The sequence below is a fragment of the Notolepis coatsorum genome, assembly GCF_963971535.1.
Source record: "Notolepis coatsorum genome assembly, chromosome: 3".
In the NCBI taxonomy this organism is placed as follows: Eukaryota; Metazoa; Chordata; class Actinopteri; order Aulopiformes; family Paralepididae; genus Notolepis; species Notolepis coatsorum.
The window spans coordinates 106,630,581-106,655,955 of NC_140167.1; the positions used below are offsets into that span (position 1 = coordinate 106,630,581).

At 43.5% G+C, this 25,375-nt stretch overlaps 1 protein-coding gene across 1 annotated transcript in view; it reads left to right on the forward strand.

Moving 5' to 3' along the window:
• Nucleotides 1-1,545: 1,545 nt before the first annotated feature.
• The window catches only part of LOC311225679 (glypican-6-like), a 633,700-nt gene continuing 609,870 nt past the window's right edge, over nt 1,546-25,375 (forward strand). Inside the window, exon 1 of the mRNA XM_084311077.1 lies at nt 1,546-2,044. Within this exon, the coding sequence (XP_084167203.1) occupies nt 1,894-2,044 (151 nt within the window). The 5' untranslated portion in view covers nt 1,546-1,893. The remainder of the gene's footprint in view (nt 2,045-25,375) is intronic.

The window sequence follows — 25,375 nt, forward strand, 5'->3', positions numbered from 1 at the left end:
AGTGCCGTCTTAACAGGTCGTGGGAAATCTCCCATATAGGCATTGGATTGGGTGGAGAGCTGGTGACTGCATGCGAATGCCCTCGTATGCCCTGTGTATGGGGACATGTCACCGATATAGAAACACACCTCTTCAATCAATATCTGAGATGCAAATAAATAAATAACCTTAATAAATATAATATTTATATTGTAGTGGGTTCTATAGAGACATAATTCCCCATGGTATTGTTTTGATGTGTTGATGGGGCACTGTCACTTTAAGGAGGTTGGTTTTGGGTTGGGCTGAGAGGAGATGCCCTGTGTGGGGTTTCATTGATAAATGTTTGATTACTACGAGCTGTCAGAAGCTAGCCCGGCAGCGTCAATACTTTTACCAACAGATTTCCAGTTCCGTGTGCGCGTTCTGCGATCTGATTGGCCACTGACGTTTCTGGTCGTGTGACATGTGTGGCCAATCGTGTGACGCCTGTTTCTTTCACCGGTTAAGCTTAGGCACTCTTTCGAAGTTGGTTAAGGTTAGAGTTTGTCTTAGAGCAGGGCGATAGAACACCAGCCCTGAGTCCAAACTCTAACCTTAACCAACTTCGAAAGAGTCGCCTAAGCTTAACCAGTGATAAACTAGGCGTTAGATAGTTTGCATCCCGTTCGAGGCGGAAATGGGCAAAGACACAGGCGTCACGCGATTGGGCGCACATGTCACATGACCAGAAACGTCAGTGGCCAATCAGATCGCACCAGAAACGTCAGTGGCCAATCAGATCGCAGAACGTGAACGCGGATCTGGAAATCCGTTGGTAAAAAAATAGACGCAGCCCGGCATAGTTCTGACAGCTGTCACTTGTGCTACTGCGAAATAAATGACACACGGATTTGTGTTGTCAACTGATAGAAATTGTGCGTTTCTCTATTCCGATGATTTCTACAATATAATATATATATATATAAATAACTGTCTTTTACTAGTACCTTACTACTATGTACTATGTTACTATCCGTATACTACTACCTACCATGCTAATATGTCTATTATACTATGCACTCAGGGTGTAACACTCAAGTTCAACACTATTTGACGAACAATGCCACTGACCATAAGCTGCCAGAGATGCACATCTCCTGTTGACCAGAAAACCACACACTTTTCTGATAGTGGGGTGCCTGGACACTCAGTCATTTAAAATGTATATGCGAAAGTTTAGTTTTCACTTCTAATTTGAAGATAAGGATCTATAGAACAATTTTGGCTTGAGTGTCAAGGAACCAGTTGAATTTAATAAAAATGTATCCAAAATGGCCACAATCGAAATCATGAATTCTTTAAAAACGTCTTAATGTTAGGTAGTATAGTGTTGAAAGTGTTTTAGAGTTGATCATATTGGACACCTGCCCACACGGCAGCGTGCACGTGGAAGTGTCTGGATTCCATTCCGTGTTTTGTGGCGCGCTTTGCCTTCGCCAGCGCGGGTGAGCTGGAGCGCACTGTCGCTCCACAGCATTCAGCCACTGACTGTCTTTACGCAGTGGAGAGGCGGCTGCTCCAGGTCCTGCCGCGTGTGAAGTTGGGGGGGATCAACGCTCGGAACCCTTTTTTGTTGCCTGGATCCACGTGTCCACCTTTGCGCTCGCGATTCTGTTTTCTGCAGCATCTCAGAACTCTCGGCCACCCGTCCTTGCTAAAGAAACCCATTTTGATGAGAGGAAGATGCGCCGGTAATAAGAAGAGACACTGATAGTTGCGAGAAGAAGTGGCACAGAACCACCGCCACCCGCGTCCAGTCATTATTTTACCTGCCGGATCCGCTGCAGCAGCAGCAGAGGGAGTCTTTTTTCAGCCGGCTGCGGAGTCAGCAGCGGGGGATCTTAAAATACGGATTTCCAATATAAGTGCACGATGTTCAAATTAGAGACCATCATTTGCACTTTTTCTGTGCTTTCTGTGGCTGCGAGAGCGGGGACTGCAGCGAGGAACTGTAGCGAGGTTAGAGAAGCTTGTACCGCGAGGGGCTTCAGCTTCACACATGTTCCCGTGCAGGAGATATCAGGTAAGGACTGGCCGGAGTCTCTCTTGTCAATCAGCTGTTAGCCTGTTGACATATGCTGTAATAAGCGCCGTGGCCCGTGGGCCTTGTTTGTGAACGGGAGCAATTACATGTTGTGTGTGAAAGAAACGTGTCAAAACTGTGCGCAAAATGTTTTGTTTGTTGATGAATTGAAAATGGGGGGACCCTGATGTAAACAAGACGAAAGTCTTTCTCTGGTCTGCATCCCCCTTAACAATTGTGTGTATTGAGCTGTACTGTATTGTACCCATTCTGCAATCTGTTAATAACGTTTTCAATCAATCAATCAATCAATTACCCCGGAGGGAAAGTTTGGGATAATATCATATTTATTTTTATTTGTATTATTATTTTTCATTTTTTATAACAATGCAATTACAACTTGAGTACGTTATGAATCATAACTCAAGTTGTAATTGCATTGTTATAAAAATAATAATAATAATAATACAATTAAAATAAATTATCCACACACACAGAGGAGGGTAAATAGCATGTAAGGACGGTTTGAAACGCCGCCTCGTCAAGGGCAATATTGTGGGATCTCTTTGGTTCTTAATAAAAAAGCAATTCAAGCAGTATATATAAAGCACTTCGACCACCTGTCATCTTGTAGTTGTAGAGTGTGGCTAATTGACACTAGAGTTTAATGGCCCACGCAGCCTATCATTTACTAGTCTCTAAAACACAGACTAGAACCATGGTACATATTGTACATTTGAAAACCGGCCTACAGTTTAATTTGGCGTTGTAGCCTACTTTAAATCTATACAAAGTGAAATAGCTCGCACTGAATTGGCCTGCTCTAAGCTATGGTAAGCAAAGGACCCCCCCCCCCCCCCCAATAATTAAACATCTGACCAACACACTCTTTATATTTGATGTTTCACATTTTTATTTGTAGGTTTGTGTGTTGATTGGGGTGGTCAAAAAAAGAGCATTCATTAAAATAAACCAGTCACATTTTCTATATGTATGCAGTGAGGTTGTGTGTTGTTGATTATTCAAGGCCGGTGTTAGATAGCCTATTTAATGCCTGTGTGTCCGGTAGAGGTCTCCTAGTGGTGTAACCTGCTGGAGGTAATGAATAGTCAACTCAGCAGATTAAACTCCTGTCTAGTTGATAAAGTGAGGGGAAATAATGGCCTGCAATGGTTCATTAGTAAGCCATCTGCAGAACCATGCCTCAGTTATTCTATTGATTGCTCATTACATTAAGCACTGTCCACCGACACCGACTACCAAAGAGTATTTCCATAAGTTACCTGTAGGACGCACCCCCTATAGCGTCCCTCTTTTACACCGCTGATACCCATGTCAGTAGTACAGAGCGCTAGGGATGCATCCATACCGACAAGCCCAGGCTAAAATAGGAATAATAATTTCCCCAGAAACTCAAATCTGATACCATGAAACATGAAGCAAAGTGACTTGATTTGCTTTGATTTCTTGATTTTGCATTTTTAACACACAGAAAGAAGCCCATTAGGCTAACGGATACAAATGGATTATATATATCTTAATAGTTTTAGATTGATGGTCTAGAGAGATCTATACATGTTATTCAGTAAAAGGGATTAATCTGATGACTTGGTATTGGTCGATACAGAGCATTTAGTATGCAGAATTGGTATCTGCGGTGAACAAAAGTGGTATCTGTATATCCAGTCTGATTGATGACTTTTACTGGATGTATAGACTTAGACCATTCATTTGGTTAACCGCTGTCTACTGACTACTAAAGAGCATTTCCACAACATTTAGTCATTTAGCTGACGCTTTTATCTGAAGAGACTTACAAATGGTGTACAACGAGTCAGCAGGAGGGGTACACCCATAGATATATATAAAGACTAGATGACTCACCCGCACTGCTGGCCAACGGAGACCGACGTTACCACATGGTGGCCATCTTGCTACAGGGTAGCACGCCCACTCATAACATGAATGTCTATAGTGCATGTACTATTGAAGTAACCAGTGATGGGCAAGCTACTTGGGAAATGTAGCAAGCTACACTACAAGTTACTCTGGATTAAATATAGCTCAACTACAATGGAAGCTATCCCCAGAGAAATGTAGCAAGCTACACTACAAGAACATGGCAAAAATAGCTAGCTACATCGGCACTACTTTTTTTCTTTTCTTTTTTTTTTACTTCATGATCAAGTTTCCACCAAACAAATAGCCAGGAAAAAAATGCTCAGTTTGATTATTATAAAACTGAAACAAGCCCTCGGTCTGGCTTTTTGTGTCATCCTTTTAACATGAACTTGTATTATGTACAAAATCCAGGAAGGCACGTTTAGCTGGGTGCAGCCTCTACAAAAGAAAAGAAAGAGACCATTTGGTTTGATCAGTTTTTATAGTATAGTTTGTTGATTACTTTTGATGCAGTAATGGTCTTTTTCTTTTCTATTCTATCTTTATGTATTATTTATCCCTAAACTCTGCATCTTCTGAAACCTGCCCACTTTATCAACCAAAAACACACTTCTTCAATATCTGAATTGTAACTGTTTTACTTCATTTTACTAGTATTATGCTACCATGTATATACTACTACCAGTACCAACTATGCTAATATGTCTATACTACTACAGTATGTACTCAGAGTATAATAATCAAGCTTGACACTGACAAACAATACTACTTATCCTTGGCTGCTAGATATGTACCACTCCTGCTGACTTGTTGTACACAATTTGTAAGTTGCTTTGAATGAAAGCGTCAGCTAAATGACCAAATGTATTTAAATATGTAACTCACAAAACATTCCATGGCCCCAAAATCATGTGGGGACCTGACCCACAGGTTTAGAACCACTGCCTAGGTGATCTTTTCCCTCTTTTTTTCTTTTCTCCACCCCCATAATATTGTTCATTTTCTGCCTACAGTGAAACATCATCATGATAGCAGTTATCTGTTAGTTAAAGCTGTTGACAAAAAGTGTACTGACTTGTGTGCTGTTTGGGAACAGTTGATTTTCATCAGCTCACCTGAATGTGTTCTCAAGTTAGTGCTGGACGTGTGGGAAGTTGAGAGCAGCATATGTTTTAGGCGTTTTTTCAGTCAAACTCATAAATGTGTCCAGATAGGGCCATGGAGCGACATTGTTGACATCGAATCCCTCTGCCATTATTTCGCGCGGACTGGTTCATGTAATCTGTTAAATTGCATTCATTCATTCTCATTCAGTGGTCTGCGTTTCGATTTTCACTTCCTGATTTGCGGGTTGGAGTCCCGCCCTATCCTGCCTCTGATTGGCCTACCCGTAATGTTTTGGCCTACCATACCCAATCGTGAGTCGTCATACTCATATCTAAACCAACCAACCAATCATAGTGGGTTTTCTACGGGGAGTTTTTTTTTCTCCTCACAAATCTTTATAGTCTCTAGACTGTTTCTCCCGACAGTAGCGTGTAGCGTTTCCTCGTCGCTACGTCACTACTTCGTTCTATAAATAGCTCCGCTACAGAGACCGCTACCCTGGTTAAAAAGTAGCAACGCTACCATCACGCTACTGAGAATTGTAGTTAAGCTATGTAGCGTCGCTACTTGTAGCTAGCTACTGCCCATCACTGGAAATAACCATAACTTGCAACATTTTCAACCGTTTGGTTTGTTAAAAATGTCAGAGATGTATATCATACTGCATACGTATAGGCCTAATGGACTTTCATATGGAAAAAAAAATAAGAACAATTCTTCCAAGCATGAATCATAGCTACGTTAATAACGTTTGTAATAAACCAAACCGTTTGTAAATCCGTCAAGATTTCAGCGAGTTAAGAGTATTTTTGTTTGTGCAGATCACTCACCTTAATTTTAAAGCAGTAGCACCGTAGCAATATGGCCGCCGGTGAACTACTCGGGAGACTCCACCTTGCACCATCTAGTCGTTATGTATATCTATGGGTACACCTCTGAGGGCAAGTTGCCATAAGATACCTGTGCACACTGCACAGGTTTTTATGCTGATACCAATTTCAGTATTGAACTTATTAAGTATCAGCCAGTGTTGTAGTCGAGCGACTAAATCTCGAGTCCGAGTCACGTCTCGAGTCCCCAGTGTTCAAGTCCGAATCCAAGTCCGAGTCACCAAAGAAGAGCCAGAGTCGAGTCCCCATTACCCTAGTTCGAGTTCGAGTCATCAAGATTGAGTCCACTCCACTCTGGCAGTCAACGAGCTGACATACACATACATACCCTTGCGGACTCGTTTTCTGATGCTGGGATCATCACAAATGCATGTTTTATGATGGGGTTCGGTAAAATAGACGTTACCTTTGTCAGCAGGTCCACCAAAACCAAAAGTGTCTGAGTCAGAACAGGAACAAATTAAATAAATAACGTTAGTTGGCTCTAGGCCAGCGGTTCCCAAACTTTTTTGGCCGTGCACCCCCTGTCACCTCCCGACCTAGCTGACGCTGGTTTTCTGTTAGAAAAAATTGTTGCTGGTCTCCGTGCACAGATTTTATTTTTTATTTGATCTCTTCCCACGGCGACTATGGATAGGGAATTTCCTTATTTAATTAAAATGTTCACGACAACATGGATGCATGTACTCTGCCAGCATGTTTAATATCCATAATACTAAAGGTTTGACTAAGATGTGTATGACATTTTATTGTAAGATTTCTTATTATTTTTTTTTACCACCATTAGCCTTTTCATGTCACGCACCACCTAGAGGGCGCTCGCGCACCACAAGGGGTGCGCACACCACAGTTTGGGAAACCACTGCTCTAGGCGATCGCCATTGCCAAACGTTAGTTGGCTCTAGTCTGGAGATAACGTTACATCCAAACAGCCTGTTTGAAAATACTAGAATCCAACATAGTCTGGTGTGTTATGTTATGGATGGATCGTCACCATTTGTCCTCTTCATAATAATCTCCAATAGTTCGCTCTAGGCGATCGCCATTGCCGAATGTTAGTTGGCTCTAGTCTGGTGTGCTCTAAACTCGGCGACAGATAATGTTACATGCTCGGCCGGTTTTACTATAGTATTTTTATGATTTACCAGAAGTGCTGATGAAAACGCACCTTATCATCCATAAGTGTGATCGTTTTGTCCTCTTCATAATAATCTCCATTATTACATAGCGGTTTCACATTCGCCGAAATGCTTGCTTGTGATTGGTCAATAGCGCGCGTCAGAGGTCAGTTATCAGACAATAATGACCGCTGTGGGACAATAATGACCGCTGTGCGCAGCTGTTCGCAATCAAGCCCACAATAATGACCGCTGTGCGCAGCTGTTCGCAATCAAGCCCACTGACATCAGTGCAAACTGCCGGCTGCCGGGGAAGCTGCTGGGGGGCGGAGCGACGAGCACTCAGCGGAGCCAGAACCAGTGTTACTGTTGCGAGTCGATGTAAAATGAATTAGGTATATTGTTAGTAAGTTAGCCATGTAATAAGCGGGATAATGTATAGCTATACTCGATCATTGTCGCAAAATAATTGACCTTCACTGACGTTTAAAACACCTCGCCGAGGCGGCTCGGTATTTTAAACTCTGTGTCGGTCAATTATTTTGCGACAATGACCTCGTAGCTATACATTATCCCTTACATAGTTCGCCCGCCAGTGCATAGGCAGTTTGCAGGCTAGTGTCTACTACTGTGCCCAGCAGTGAGTGAGCAACCCCCCCCCCCCCCCCCCCACAGTAAACTAGACCAGTTCGGGATTCGATCGTCATTTCAATTCGAATTCACTCAGAGGTACCAGGATCACACAACAAGGTCCGGCTGATTGTTTAGTATAATAATAATAATAATACATTTAATTATTATTATTATTATTATTATTATTTTTTTTTTACATGTATACTCATTTTTGGTGGTGAACGCATGGGAGCCAAAAATGAGTATACTCGTTTTTGGCATTCAATGAGTTAAACATACATTTTTCATTTCATTTCAACCTTTATTTAAAATCGTAAGCATCTGAGGTTTCCCTCATTTACAGAAACGACGATTGTACAGTACATAATGAAAACAATATTCACAGAAATTTAAACACCAGAGTAAAAAAATTAAAAACGTTTAAAATAATTTTAAAATATCAACTAAAACAGTTACAGGTAGTCACACAATGGTCTGAAATCATACATTTAAACATTCCAAGGGAAGGGAGAACCTCCAATTTTAGCGTGAGTTAAAGGACATTCCATGAGTTAGAAGCATCAAAGGAAAAGGCTGACATCCCTAGCTCAGAACAAATCTGAGGAACCCTAAGAACCATCCAGTCATTCGATCGAGTTGAATAGGTTCCAATATTCCAATCTAACAGTGAGGAGATATAAACAGGTTGTTGACACAGCGGTCACCATATCAAAGGGAGTTTATTTACTTTGTGGCACAATAGCCAAACAAATGCACTAGCCATCAAAATCGTATGCCAAATGATTAGGGCATATTACCAAAAGAAAAAATAAATAATAATAAAGTATTCTTATCAATTAACACTTTGGGTGCCAGCTATTACCCGCAACCGTCTGTAGCGAGGCCACCACTAGATAGATGGGGAATGGTCACCTTGTTTGTAGAGCTATAACTATATTCTCTATTATAGCTATGGATACAATACCATGGTCATTTGACAGCAAGAACCTTCCGTTCAAGATGTGAAAAAGAAATAATTTCTTCATCCATACATTCCCGTTTTATACCGTGGTGAATATGGTATGGTTTTACAGCGGTCTAGGGTAATTCCTGGGATGCTGGTAATAGCCAGCAACGTGTATTATACTAAATGCATTGGCATTTTGTCCTTACACATGCTACAATTAAAAGATCAAATGCATATGATAAGTATTATGTTCCATCATGACTGCATGAAAGGGGGGGGGGGGGGTCGTTTTTTTATGCTTTGATCGTCACCAACGGAATACATTGCGGACTAACGTTACACACATACGCTCGGATCACAATGAAGACATTCTTGGATCAACGCAATATTGATATCATATAGCCCTTACCTTGACTAGGATGTACCCCAAAAAGAATATTCCAATTATCTGATCGCCATTCCAAGTATTGATGTCCATCGTGTCGCCAACATAATCCACCACACAACATGGATCGGGAGTATTTGATTATTCTCAATCCGAGCGTTATAACCGCTCATCTTGCCCGGAGAAAAATAGCCAAGCCGGACCCATATAATCGACGCACAGCCCAAGACACAAGGTTTCAAAGGGTGCTCGATACCGCCGCCTGGTAGGATGCAGCCGGTACTGCACCTTCGGAGTCCCAGTATGCCTTTTACAGGCAACATACAGCTCCCTGACATTGAATAGGGTATTAAAATCGAAAAAAAGGAAAAACGACCCAGAAATGAGAATTCTCATTTATGGCACTTAACGACTTAGGCGTTTATGGCACTGAAAGTGTTAACAAGTCAGTCCTTGTCTGCACCTTCCGAGTCCCAATGCAGTCAATGTTCGAGTCCTGGACTCGAGTACTACAACACTGGTATCAGCCAATATGACTACTGTTTGATCCATCACTTTTACATACTGTAGATATTAGTTTGGGGTTAATACTCCAAAAACATATTGTAGCAGGCTTAACACATTGACTGCCAAAAACGAGATATTACGTTTTTGCTCGACAAGCGTTGAGTGCCAAAAACGAGATATTACTTTGATCCCCGCTCTACACACTTGCCGGGAGCGATCTGCATCATTTTTGACCATCCCCACACATTAGAACTGCAATGCTGATCGACTATCACCAGGTGGCAGTATCATCCGTGTCTGAACTGCAATGGCTTGGGGTTGATCGTCAGCCTCACTTTCATTTCTCCTTGGTTAGTGGCCCCTCCTCCTGCTGGAACAGAAATTCACATTGCTCGCCTCCGAATTCCGTTGCATAAGCGTATTTGACCATCGAAACGTGTATAGACATATACACTGGTAATCGCGATGGCGATGCTACACTTGGAATTATTCTTCTTGGAATACCTTCTGGCTAAGGTAAGGTACATTATATGTCTATTTTACCTAATCTGAAACGTGTCACAGTTCTGTGTTTCACCGGACGAAAAACATGGTCGGCAAACACAATCACAGTTTTGAGTTAAAACGACCCCCCCCCCCTTGATGATTTTGTGATGGTACATATATACATGTCATATAACTTTGATTTTGGAGTATTTGGGGTTTCATGGGATCAGCCAGTCTTTGATCACATGGTGTTTCCCTTGATCTACATTTGTACATGTCTAAACGTTTCAGGGTCTTTCCCACATAGTTACATCATTGAGAACATGGTAAGTCATCCACCTTTGTATTTAAACATGGGATCCATTTTTGTATTTAAACATGGTAAATCATCCACCTCTGTACTTAACACTTTCTTCGCCAGGCTTATGTACATCATTATACCCCTCTCTGCCAGCTCTTTGTCTATGGAGAAGTTTCCCTTCTTTGCAGGGCTATAACTTTTTAAATTGTATTGCTAAATTGACATTACTATGGCCCATTCAACATCAAGTATCTATTGTTCAGGGTGTAGCAACGTTATACTTTTTCATTCACATATTCATACTAAAATACGGTCTAAAGTATAAGTATGTTTTTATCGTTTTCTGCAGCTTTCTGCAGAACGTGATTTATAGCCCTAAATGCATTATATTGATGATTGTATACAGTTTGATAGCGATCGGCGCGAGATAAAAAATTTCAAATGGACGTGCTTCTAGAAGTTACTACTTATCATCTGATGTTGACCGGATGGGGGGGGGGGGTCGTTTATAATTCCGTGGCCAACGTTAGATGATTCATCTAGTGTGGGTGATATGATCATTAGAGCAGTTTGTATCGAACACATTAAAAAAAACCACTGAAACTCACCGTAGCTTCCTCGTAGCATTGGGCGATGAGCGTGGAGCAAACAGATTCCTATTATGGGATGTTGAAATATGCGATCCATCTCCAGGTTGTATAATAGTATATACGTCCAAATCATGTTGTTTATCGAGTTATTGGTAACGGATTTCTATCCATTGTGTCTAGCTCGAGTCCCGGGACTATTAGCGAGTGATCGGACCGAATTGGAATGAGCACCAGCTTCCGTTTCCTGTTTCCGGTTTGGGCGATCCGCCGATCCGCCACCAGATGGCGCTCTTGAACCGTTGGAGAGTTGAGAGGGGATCAACAGTAGATCTCAAGTCTCCGGGGGAGAAATATGATTGCGATCACAGATTTTTGAAATATTGATCTCAATGACGTGTTACGGCGTCATTGACAGAATTAGCATGGCAGGGAATGACGAGTTTAGGCGTCTCTGGCAGAGAAAGTGTTAAACATGGAATTAACCATAGGATCCATTTCAGTATTTAGACATGGACTCTAATCAGGTATTTAAACCTGGATTCTACTCCTCCCGTATTTAAACCTAGAGTATCCTCCCCCTGCCTTTAAGCAGTGTAGCCACCCTCCTTCAGTATTTAAACATGGAGTACCCTCCTTCAGCATTTAAGCAATTAGTCACCCTCCTTCAGCATTTAAGCAATTTTCTACTAACCATACTTTGTATTTGTCGTGGCCTTCAATACCCTCCTGGATTGAATACACCCATTTTCCTCCCACTGTCTGTCTGCCCTCTGGTAACTTGGTTGAATGCACCCATTTCCCTCCCACTGTCTGTCTGCCCTCTTCGGGGGACAATGTGACCTCTTTAAAGGTCGGGGTTACCCCACTGACTACCCTGTAGTAGTAATCAACAGGGATAGGTGTACTGTCCTCCTCGTCACTCCCTTTTCGGGCATAGTCTGTAAGATACTTTGGGGGTTTGTGTAGGGCTGGGCGATATGGCCAAAAACGTTATCGCGATAAAATTATAAAATTATTTTCATATAACTCGATATCGATAATTATCGTCGATATAATGTCTGTCAAGTTTAATTAACTTATTATGCCCGGCGCCGATGGACAGGCTATTAATAGACTTGTTTTGCTGCTGTGAATGTCTCGAGAGTCGAGTTGATGTCGTCATCAGTCCGCGCATGTTAGCAGTTAGCCAAAGCAAGCGGAGTATCTCATGACAATGTACTAAAAATGACCCTAAAATACTCTGTTCCGCCCAATTCATTGCAACGACGTCCACCGTATACCCCACACTACTATAACAGTTACCCTCAGAATTCAAAACACACACCAACTCGGCAGGTAACCTGTAAAATAGCGCCGTGCAAGCTAATTAGCCCTAGCCAGCCTAGTTTCCGAGCGGAGTATCTCATGACAATGTACTAAAAATGACCCTAAAATACTCTGTTCCGCCCAATTCATTGCAACGACGTCCACCGTATACCCCACACTACTATAACAGTTACCCTCAGAATTCAAAACACACACCAACTCGGCAGGTAAACTGTAAAATAGCGCCGTGCAAGCTAATTAGCCCTAGCCAGCCTTGTTTACTGAGTCCTACCTCCGCGTCTCCTTCCGGGTCTCCTTCCGCTATCGGCCATCTCCTTCACTGATTGGTTGTTAGTGCGTGTGCTCATATCCAAGCTTGGAAAATCGATATATCGAAACTTTGCGACCACGTTTCATGTTTATTTCGAGGAAATAATTTATCGCGATAGTTATCGTTATCGTTTTATCGCCCAGCCCTAGGTTTGTGTTCCCTTGAGGGATACCTCCCACTGCTTGGGGCACTTGACGTCACCCTCGGGTGCTCCTTGTCATCGCCCTCTGGGGGTTGCTGGCTGTCTGCCTGCACGACCGTACTAAGTACACTGGGCTGATGTGTCTCTGTTTCTACACACCTTACTCTGGAGTCCAGCTCTGGCTCCTCTGTCTGTGTCTCGCTCTCACATGTTGCCTTTGTGACAAACTTGACTAGCATGTGTTTCTGCACTCTCCCGTTACCGGGATGATAAACTAGGAAAGCGGGGCTTCCCTTGTCGTGTCCTACGAAAAATCCTTTTACACCTGTGGACTCTGGCTTTCCCCTGTCCTGCAGGTACGCATAACACACTGATCCAAATCGGTGCATTCTGGCTAGATTACACTTTTTTCCTGTCAGTGCTGTATACGGGGTGGTGCCCGAGTGCTTATTAAAGCACCTGTTTCTGGTGTAAGCGGCTTCTTGCACCGCATAATGCCATAGGCTCTTAGGTAAGTTACTATCTGCTAGCTTACACCTAGCCATTTCGAAAAGGGTGTGCCATTCCCTCTCTGCCACCCCGTTCTGGTGTGGGGGATATGGACGTGACGTCTTGTGTCTTATCTTATACCTTCTCAACAGTGATTGGAACTCTCTGTTTGCGAACTCGATTTCGTTGTCGGACCTCAAGCATCCTACGTTACCATAAGTGGCTACGTCTGCCAGGAATTTCTCTGTGGCCTGGAGTGTGTCACTCTTTGCTTTGAGAAAGTAAACAAACACTGCCCCTGTGCACACATCTATAAAAGACTGTACATATCTGAAGCCTCCTATGGACTCGTTGCTTACTGGGCCGGCTAGGTCTGTGTCAACTAATGCAAGTGGTACCCTTACTCCTCCTGTGGGATTTCTGTATCTCGGTTGAGTAAACTTCCCCGTTTTGCACACTGCTTCAGTTTCAGTAACTCCTCGTAATTACAATGACCCATAATCTCGTGCCATGTCTGAATATCGTGACTGGCTGTCACGATACACATATCATTATTAACATTACACTTGTCGTTATCATTACACTTGTCGTTGTCATTACACTCCGTTTGCAGATAATATATTCTCTGGTACATCTTTATGTCAAACCGTGTACCGTCAGGTTCTACAAGAACATTTTTACCTTTATCGAAGAATACCTTGGCACCGCTTGCAGTAGCAGCTATTACAGAGAATAGTCCTTGTGGAAACGATGGTACGTAGAGAGCGTTCTTTAACGTCGCCGTACGCCGGCGCCCCTTGCTGTCCGTGAGGCATACCTGTGTGTCTCCTCTCTCTTGCGCCAATCCGTAGGTGCGTCTCCCGTCTGCCAGCTCCATGCTGTGCCTCTCCGGTTGGAAAGTGTCGTCAAAGTTCTTGAACCGACTCCTGTCGTTGATGACATGGGACGACGCACCTCTGTCCACGATCAGTCCCCTTATCTGGGCTCGCTGCAGCTGGGCCGGTCCGGCGATGCATGCCGTCCACGCCCCGAAAGCGCAGTCTTCTTGTCCCGTTATTCTCCGGGCGTCGTCTCGATCCGTCTCACGTCGACCGTCGCCGCCATCGTGTCCGCTGTCGTCATCCTGTCCACAGCCGTCTTGTTGTCCGTAGCCGCCATCTTGTCCGTAGCCACCATTTTGTCCGTAGCCGCCATTTTGTCCGTGGCCTCCGTCTCGTCCATGGCCGCCATCTTGTCCATGCACGTATCGCGCGCTCTGGTCGTGTTTTTTCATGCACGCTCTGTCTGTGTGCCCCGTGGATTTGCAGAAGCTACACCAGACAGTCTTTGTGCAGTCGCTTCTCCGATGGACTTTCTCTCCGCATCGCCAACACGCCAGTTCCGCCGTGGTCCTGGTCCTCTCCCTTGGCGTCGCTCGGGCTGGGTGGGTATCTTCTGAGGCCTCGAAGTTTCTTAACTTAGCCTTGAACTGTCCCAGCGTCATGTCCGTTGAACCGTGTGTTACCAGGAGTGTGAACGGTTTGTACAGCTCCGGTAATCCTCTCATCATCATCGCCATCATTAGCCCATCGCTCGGTGCTTCTCCGGCACTCCTCAATGGCGTCGTGATTTGCTCCGCTCTGTTGACGTATTCCGTCACAGTCTCGGTGTGCCCCTTCCTCAGGGCCGTCAGTGCTATGTAGAGGGCCACGGTCTTCCTCGCCCGATGTAATGCTCTCTCAACACCTCCAGGCTTTCTCGGCCTTGGTCTTTAGTGTCGCGGAATATCAGCCCCAGGCTGGTGTCGTCGAGCAGCGGCGCTAACTCACAGTACGTGTCTGCGTTACGCTGGTCGTCCAGGGCTTGCTCTTCCGCCGTCAGTTCTCCCGTGGGGGCTGCCAGGATCGTCTCCTTCAGTCCCGCACCGTCCATGCAGCACAGCATGCGCTCTTCCCAGAGCTCGTAGTCCTCTGCTTTTCCATTGAATGAGGGCCATTTGCCCCTTCCCTTGTTTTCCATCGTCTTCGTTGGTGGTAGGCGTAGCTTGAACTTGAACCTGAGCTTTAGCTCTTGTTGGCCTAGCGTCTAGCCACGCGGTGCTCCCGGCGCTAACCTGGCCTATACTTTAGCTAAGCTTGCTACTCTTATTTCGCCCCGGCGTTATCTGGGCCCATAACCTGTTGACAGAATCCGGCTATAGGGCGACAATAATTTTTTTTTTTTTTTTTTACCTTTTTTCTTTTCATGTCAACGTTCACACGCACAATATATGCTTACCTAGGATTTGACTTAATTCAACAACAAAGCAGTCGGAGCAATGGCAAGCTGAAAACTGTCGAAATTGTAGTTATTTGAAGTTTGGATTTTTTTTTCACGACTGGGGTAGGTACATTTAATTTCTTGAGACTAAAGTACCGAAAAAAGGTACTGTTGGGTACCGGTATCGATTCACAGGTACCGGTATCGGTTCAAATGTGAAAGGTACCCATCCCTAACCATGTCTCCACAGCTGTAATACAGAACACACACACAGCTTCGCAAACATAGTGAAACGACCGCGGAAACGACTATAAGGCTGGCATTCTAGGGGTACGGATAAGCAAAATACGCGCTGCACTCAAAGTGTTAATAGTTGTGTCCCTGCGAGCGGTCAGGTGGCGTAACGGAGATTGCGTTCGTCACCAACCCCGGAGCGGCTGGATTCGCCTGTTCGAATCCAGCTCACAGCTCCGGGGTTGTCACCAGCTTGGCTGGCCGTTCACACTAATACAATTGGCAGTATTAGAGGGTGGGAGAAGCTGGCGGGGTGGGTCCGGGTCGTTGTAAACAGCGACTCCTACAGTTCGGTCGGGGCGCCTGCTAAGCGCGGATAGGATCTAAGTGGGATAGTGTAATCCTTCCACACGCTACGCCCTCTCAGTGAGAATCCGCGCTGCCAGGTGAAAAGAAGCGGTTGATTGGCTGGACGTGTGTCGGAGGAAGCACGTGGTAGCCTCCACTCTCCCAGACCGACTGTGGGGGGTAAGTGCGCAGCGACCAGGAAGGGGATTGGGAATTGGCATAACGACTAACATTGGGATGGGAGAAAATCGGAGGAAAAAGGAGGGGGAAAAAGATTAAAAAAAAATTAAATAAAAATAGTTGTGTCCCTGTTTGAGAGGTGTAGAGGTCTAAATTTCTGTCTAAATCAGGTTTTCTCCTTTAGTTTTGATTTGTGATACTGATATGTCTATGATATTAGTCTTAGTATCAGAACTTTGCTGGGCGAAATATCTTGAGACCTAGTTTAGCTTAATATTGACAAATCTGTGAAACTGAAATATTTTCAAACATCTTGCCACTTATTCCTTTCAGCCCTAAAGGTCTCTAATGGAGTTTTTGACCACTAGTTGATGAAACAGGCGCTGTAGCGCATAGTAGGAGAAAAGGGGTCCCTGAACATTGTTCATTGATTGATTGATTGATTGATTGAAAACTTTATTAACAGATTGCAGAATGGGTACAGTACAGTACAGCTCAATACATACAATTGTTAAGGGGATGCAGACCAGAGAAAGACTTTCGTCTTGTTTACATCAGGGTCCCCCATTTTCAATTCATCGTAACATATATGACATACAGATAGACAGTACTGCTACATCTATACATTTATGACATACCAGATTTGCAAATACAGTACTGTTTGTGATACGAAAAGAGTCCAGAAAATAAGTATATACATTTGACGTAGAAACTGTACATTGGAGGAGGTTGGGTAGGTGGGGGGGGGGGGGTACTGTACATTGGAGGAGGTTGGGTAGGAGTGGGGGGGAGGTTGGGTAGGAGGGGTGGGTGGGGGACACTGTACAACTGTACAAGCAACACTGTACATTGGAATATTGACAAGACCATACTTGGTCATTTTTGAGTGTTTTTGAAAGTGGGTAGTGATTCACATTCCTTTACAGCTTTGGGTAGTGCGTTCCACATTGATGTGGCATAATTGCGAAACGTGTTTAGTCCCTTGTTTGAGCCGAATCTGGCTCCCTCTGGTGTTGTGATCGTGGTATTCACTGACCTTTGGGAAGTATTTTGACATGTACATGGGTACCTTGGTCGTGTAGTGTATCTTGTAGACCAGGCCCATTGCAAGTTGCTGTACTCTGTTGTCTACTCAGTCTTTAAGCCATCCTAGGTTGTCAAAGTGGGCAGGGGTGAGGTGGGTTCTAGGAGTAAGGTCAAGCAGTAGTCTGACCAGTTTGTTTTGAGATGTTTGTAATTTTGTTTTTAGCGCCTTTGAGGTGCTTTGGTACCACGAGGTGCAAGCATAGTCGTAGTACCCTTGAATGAGTGCTCCTGCCAGAGTCTTCAGGGTATTCTTGTTTACCAGTGAGGAGATCCGGTACAAGAATCGTGTTCGTTGGTTGACTTTTTTTATTACATTGGATGCCATTTTGTCACAGGAAAGATTTGCCTCTAGGATTGAACCCAGGTACGTAATATCTTCTTTCCTTGTGACAATATTGTCACCCACTGTAACTGAGAAGCCGTCGGTCTTGCTGAGTTTGTTATTTGAACCGAAGAGAATGGACTCTGTTTTGCCCATGTGTAATGATAGTTTGTTATCAGCGAGCCATATGCAGATTTTGCCTAGTTCCGAGCTGAGGGTTTTTTCAACCTGTAACTTGTTCTTGTCAAAGACCAGAAGGGCTGAGTCGTCCGCAACCAGGAACAAGTTGCAGTTCATCACCTGAAAAGAGTGCACTTGAAACATGCCCTTGCACTTCAATTTGATTGGTCAATACGATCTTCAACAAAAAGCTAACCTCCTGTCAATCAAAGGAGGTCTTATTACCTTGCACACAGGATGAATCGAGCTTAGATTATTAGCTGATAATTCATTCTGAGGCTTCAAAGCCCAATTTATTTTTACCGGGACAGCCCTAATTCCATGCATCACTGATATTAACCCATCTTGATCTTAACTCATTGAACGCCGACCACGAGTATAGTCGGGTTAACTTGGGTTTTAATCGTTATTTATTTTATTAGCGATATCCATTCATGTTCATCAACCAACCTGATGTTATCGTTGGGAATGGGTCTGAGCTCGCAAAAGGGCAAATACCGCCGCCTATCGTCTCCCGGATGGTATTGCACATCATTGGATTGGATTGGCTGGGGATGAGAAAAAAAAAGTCCGGTCCGGGTTTTGCTTCTCGGGCATGCAGTATCGTTGTACCACGTTGACTGGGGGGACTGGGAGCATCATGGATTATGTGTTTTGGACTATAACGTTGGATCAATGGACGCAATCGATATTTGGAATGGCGATCAGGAATTGGATTAATCTTTTTGCAGAACATCTGATGTGAGGTAAGGAATTTATGGTACGAATCTTGGGTTAATCAGATGTTCCTTTCACCGCCATCGGACCGTGTGTGTGTGTGCATGCCGTTAGCGCAGACGAATGCACGGATAAGCGATTTTTTTCAGCCCACTTTTGTATCGTGCATAAGGACACATATACTATCGATAATCTAGTGTTTATTTGAAAACAATTCATAAATCAGCCGAGAAATGACAACGTTTTGTGTATTCCACTAAAGGGCTATTATCGCGTCTTTCTCTGGAATTACTAGAAATCTTCAAAACTATACTCGTATTCAAAGCGGTATAAAACGGAAATGTACAGATGAAAAAACAATCCGTTTCGTACATGTTGACTGCAAGCAAGTCATTGATAAGCGACTGGTGTATTAGACCCATATCCATAATTTAAGATACTGTATATTTTAAGCACTCGCAAATTTCCCCGTCCTCCCATTGATTAAAGCGCTGGCGGCGTGGTAGCCCTAATTTGGTCATATCTGGCCGCCGCTGAATGAGTTAAATGTTATATAATCTTATAATGTAGAATTACAAAAGAAAATCCATGAAATTCTGGGTCAAACTAAAAGTTGAGTTTTATGTCAGAGATGATTTTTCTGCTTATTTATTATATATATATTATTTAAAAAATTGTTTTGCTGTAAATATGAATCAATATAAGGAGCAGTGATTCAGGGTCTTAGCTGCTCTATTCTATCACCTCAAGGGATTGTAATGTGCTCGGTCTGTCCGGGTCATTAGTGCCATACCTCAGAGTCCTGTGATTCACCAGCTACTGCAGGGAAGCTGGCACAAGTAAAAGGCTGCATATTTGATAACAGGCACACCTGTTCATAGACAAGTTGAATAGCTAACTGATTAAATCATCCAGATGTATGTTCCTAACATTGCATCTAATCTCCCAAATGAGAGAATATTTCAATCTCTCTCATCTCAGAAGGGCGCCGTGGTATAAAGGTCCTTTGATCTCCCCCCTCTCTCTCTGCTGTGTGTCTGAGCTATAACCTTATGTGTCTGTTAGGAGGGGGGGGGGGGGGGGGTAATGCATTATCAACACCTCAGCAAATTTACACAATGATGGGCATGCCCTTCATGCTTGCGATTTCACATTCATCTTGACTCACTCAAGTCGCTCATCGCAAGTCATCAACTCACAGCGTACATAGACTTGCGATGCATTGCGGTACCGCCTCTGTTGCGCGGAGGATTTAGCCATTGGGAATTTGGTCGTTTTGCTGACACAGGCTTTCGCATGTACGGCACATACTAAACAGCTTACAGTATAGATATGTTATACAACATGTGGGCGGCTGAACAGCGTCAGAAGAGGCACTGCTGGATCTGGTAGGCGTTCCATGCCTTGCTCAAGGCATGGCCTATAGTGTAGCATCCGGCTGAATATTCAAACGTCTGTGGCTAGTGGATTCTGAATTTCATCAGACAATTGACAATCTCAAGTCCCGCCCTCATTTCTTAATCCTCCAAACACAGCTGTTGCTTTGAAACAACAGTTGTGATTGGAGGGTCAAGAAGCAACAGTTGTGATTGGAGGATCAAGAAAAGAGGGCGGTGCTTGACATTTCTCAGCAGCTACAGTCGTTTTCAGAATAAAACACAATAGCAAGATTGAACACAGGCTGGTGGTGGTCAAAATGGCTTGTATAATATCAAGCCCTGCCCTCTTTTATTTATCAAGAAAAGAGGGTGTGGTTTTTCAGATAGGTAAATTGACAGACTCGCAGCAACAGCCATTGTAACTGAGGGGTTACAAAACCCTGACTGTATTAAAGATTGTGATAGATTAAACCACTGCTAGTTATGTACTTTAATTACTGGCCAGACAGTACATCTAATATATGGCAGACACTCATAACAACACGGCACTGACTGAAATATCATTTGAGGGTATTTATTATTATGCAGTAAATGTTACAGATATGAGAATTAGGGTCGCGCTTGTATGGCGAAGAATATGCATAAATCAGTCAGTAGCATAAGTCAATGGGAATAGAATAATCCCTACGATGGGGTACTAGGCTAACGCCGCCTGGCGTAGGATGGCAATTATATGGGGGAAACGCTGGTACCGCTGGAGACAATGGGTTGTAAGCTCTGGAGGAGAGAGGAATGTTCGAATACTCAGTCTGATCAATTGAAGAAGAAGGGGATTCACGTACAGAAGCCAGTCCTTGTAATCCAAAGCTCAGCATCAAAAGCAATAACTGTAATCCAATTGCACGATAGCAATGATGATAGCCAGCTAGCCTCGGTCCATGAGGCCAGCCCGAATGTAGATCCTCAAGGTGGTTAAATCCAAACGACAGTGGAGATTAACGATGCTCTTCTCCAGGTAGTACGTTCCACAATCAATATAATCCAACCAATACTGGTTCTGCAATCGCCGCCGTCGGTTCTCATGTGCACATGTCCAGTAGGTTCTCCGACTAGGCCTCCTCGTGTGCTGGCACCAATGTATTTAGTCCACGCGCACTGGCTAAGGTCCACTAGCTAAACGAACGAACTGCTGGGTAATGCTGCACACGAACGAACTGCTGTTGGCACGATACACAATAATTAACGACTCTTTACTTCACATTAAGCTAAGTCGAACTTGACGTTACTGCATTAAATCTGACACTTTTACTATTCACTTCGCACGTGGTTCTCAACGCTCTGTTAGACGCACTGCTTCTCACTTCACTGTTTTACCGAACTTGATGAACAGCTACTGTTCGCACCTGCCGCCGTATATATACTTAAGTGGCTATCTAGTGCCGAACCTCAGTTCTCGTCTCGAATCAATGCGCTGTCTGAATATTACTATGATTCAAACGCAGGCTTAAAGGGATATACCGTGTATACATAAATAATATACAAGGTATATAAAACAATAAATGTAGATTCTCAGCTTTAATCTGGCCCTTCACAACAGCCATAATTGACCTTCATTTGGATGGTAGACCTCATCTCAAGCCCAAAATCTCCACATGAGCATTAAAGAGGAAATTCACCCTAAAATATAGAATTCCCATATTTCTTCTATAATATTGTACGGCTCAATTTTGATTTGTGAATATGAATATAAGTATCTCCTATATCAATACTCTATTTGTCAACAAATACTGCTCCATAGACAGTGAATAGAGTTGGAAGCCCTGACCTGACATGGTCAACACACATAGGCACAGTAGTAAAGAAGGCGAAACAGCGTCTCTACCACCTGAGACAGTTAAGGAAGTTCAGAGTATCGGGGAAGATACTCCAGTCCTTCTACTCAGGAGCTGTAGAGAGCATCCTGACCGGAAACATCACTGCCTGGTATGGAAACAGCACGGCACAGGACAAGAAGGCCCTACAGAAAGTGGTGCGCTCAGCCGAGCGTACCACGGGTATTGCACTACCCCCCCTGCAGGTTCTATACAACAAGAGGTGCAAATCCAGAGCCTGCAGGATAATGAAAGACCCTCACCACCCCAATAACAGCCTGTTTCAGCTGCTGAGGTCAGGCAGACGCCTGCAAATCCCAGCTACTAGGACAGAGCGGCTTAGGCTCAGCTTCTTCCCCCAGGCCATCAGAGCCATGAACAATGTACATTGAGTGCTCAGAACATTGAACTGTCCACACACAAGCACACATGAACACACACACGACACGCACACTGTGCACGCTCACACACGAGCAGCCACTTAACACTTTAACATGAGCGGGCACACACTCATGTCGCACACACGCACACTTATGGCCAAAGGAAAGGACACTTTAAATTAGAATAACAGGAACAGTGTATTGCACTACCAAAGCTAACTAGCATGTCACACATGCGCTGTAAATAACTATGTACAGATCAGGGTTTCCGTTAGAAAAAATTGTTGCCGGTCTCCGTGACCTGCAAGATTTCAACTACCGGACAAATGAGATTAATTCCGGTCATAGTTTATTGAGCTTTAAAACAATTAATAGGCAGGCTATATAAAGAATGTCATCCTCAAGGCATGTAGATTTATAATATTATTACTTAAAACTAGGCTACTTTTGCGTATACAGTCATTAATATATTCCAAATAAAATAAGTCCCTCGATACTCCGTCTCCGTGCTGCTGCTGACTTGAAATAAAATAGACCGCGTATGTGGCAGTCGGTCCGACACTAACAGCAGTCTGTTATAATCACATTTTTATGAGCTAACGAATTCCGTTATATTGGACATTTGTATTAATTATATCAAGCGAAGAACTGAGAAAGCAGAGAGACTGCAACATTATCGTGGTTTGCGTGACTACTCTCTCCACCTCAATGTCACGCGGTCGAAAAGGGCGCTTGTCTATTGGACAGTGGAAATGTGTGTGTGGCTGCGATCCTGTGTGTGCGCGCGCGCGTGTGTGTGTGTGTCTGTGTGTGTACTGCGGAGCCCAGATCAGCGGAGCCGAGTTTTGACATGGCATTGATCCATTGTTCTATTGAAGCACATTACCACCATCATCTCGCTAAACAACTTGTAGACCACGGTGTTTTTATGAGTGCCCACAAGTAGCCGTTTTAATAATATAATAAGCCGCGCGCCTCGGTAATAATAATAAGCCGCGTTTTTTCTTCCTTCTTCCCAAGATGCACAGACATAGATAGATAGATAGATAGATAGATAGATAGATAGAGAGAGAGATAGATAGATAGATAGATAGATAGATAGAGAGATTAGATGCAGTGTGCTTGTTTTGCAGTGAGTGCTGCGAGCAGTGGTAATAATAATCACTTCCTATATTTGGTTCGCGTTTGGTCCGATGAAGCGAACCGAGACCTACGTTTTTAAAGCTCTCGCTGACAACGTCGTTGTCATTATTAGAAGCAACGAGGAAACAAATGTAATGATCGTTTCGTTCATCGCATAGGCTATTTAATTTTAGCCTATTTTAATACAATTCAAATAATCAAATTGTGCTTAGACTCAGGGAATTATTTTCACCGGACATTAAGACCGGAGAAATTAAATATGTCGGACTTCAAGAGATTTTGCCGGACAAATACCGGTAATTACCGGCTAACGGAAACGCTGGTACAGATACCGAGATGTCACTCCATGTTACCTGCTATCTGTTACTGCACAATGTTGTTTCTTCTTTTGATTCTATTATATGTACCACTGTATTGCACATCGTTGCGGGCAAGACCACCCGCATTTCATTGTATACCTGTATGCCGTGACAATTAAAACTCTTGACTTGACTTGACTTGAACCCTCTCCCTAACCCTAACTCCAAAAAAGTGTAATTTGATGACGTCACAAATTCAAGACATCACACGCTGATCTGTTCTCCCCATAAACTTCCTGTTCTAGATCAGTCGTCTTGGACTTGGAGTGTCTCCAGCAGTCCCACGTCGTGTTTGTTTTAATCTACCCAGGAGTTCCAGGTGGGTGGGGTTTAACCTCATCAGGTCAACTCAGACAGTGTTAAATCCCAGAAAAGGAACCTGTACTAAAATAACTTTTTGAAATAGTCTAAACCTTTTTGACACTCATTGTTTTGTCCTGTATGTCAGACAGCACCACCCGTCTGGTACAACAGGCAGGGTAAAACAAACACTAAGAAGGATCTACACCTATATTTAACCCGATTACTTGACCCAGATCTGGTTTCCCACTTTACTGGTCCTGTCACCCCTCTTTACTCTCTCAGCGGGTGGTTTTATGAATTGGTGACCCTTCTGTTATTGACTCACTCCTCTACACACGAGGCAGTGTTTCCCCTGTGAATACAAATCTGTCCCCTGAATTTACAGGATCAAAACTATTTCTAAAATGTTTCCAGCGTAATAACTTTTAAACATAACTTGCCAATTAAACATCTCACCTGACTGTTATTCAACAGCATCTAGAAGTGCTTAGTGTCTAGAAGAAGATACCAGTATTGGGTATACCAGCCTAAAATACTTGTATTTGGTGTCAATGGCAACCACATAATATGTGTATTATATCAAGAGCTGAGTACAAGTACAATAGTATTTGATGATGATGAAATAATGCCTATCTGTGTGTTACATTACATAATACAATGCATCATAAGATCTTGATTTAAAGATCCATGGAAACAGCATTTACGGCATCGCATGCTTCTGTGATTTGAAGTTTTTTCAGAATGCAACAGACCTATGGGGTGCGAGGCGGGCGGTCGATTTGATGGATGTTTGATTGACATCCTAAATTAAATTACCTGTGCATCTGGGGCACGGTCCAAAATGTAATTGTGTTGGACAGACACAAATCTTTTTTTTCCCTCTTCTTCTTGGTGTTGACCCTCAAGTGCAGAGGGACGCAAACTCATGGATCAGGTCCTTTATCCAGGAAGAGAAAGCAATGAATTTCTTTTGAAGAAAATGTATTAATCACATAGCAATAAATAGAAGAGAACTCTGTGCAGATAAAAAGGGTCAAATGAAGGAAATTTTTTTTTTCCCATTTCATTTTCAATCTTTAATGAGATTAAACCTTCAAAATCACACTGTCTCTCAATCAAACTGAAATTGTACTTTATTATTCCTTCACATTAGACCCATCCTAACCACTTAAGAGCAGTGGGCAGCCACAAGCGCCTGGGGCCCGACTCCAGTTGTAATGCCAGTACCTTGGTCAAGGCCAATGGCAGGACTACGTACCTAGCATGCATGTCTGTTGGTGAGGGGGAAAAACTGGAGAAACCGGAGGAAAGCCATGTGAACACGGTATAGAACATACAGACTCCACACAGAAAGGCCTCCCGTTGGGGTTCTAACCCATGACCTTCTCGCTGTGGGGCAATCGCACCCCCGATTTTTCTTTTGAGAGAATACAGTAGCTGTCAAAATGATCAATATCAA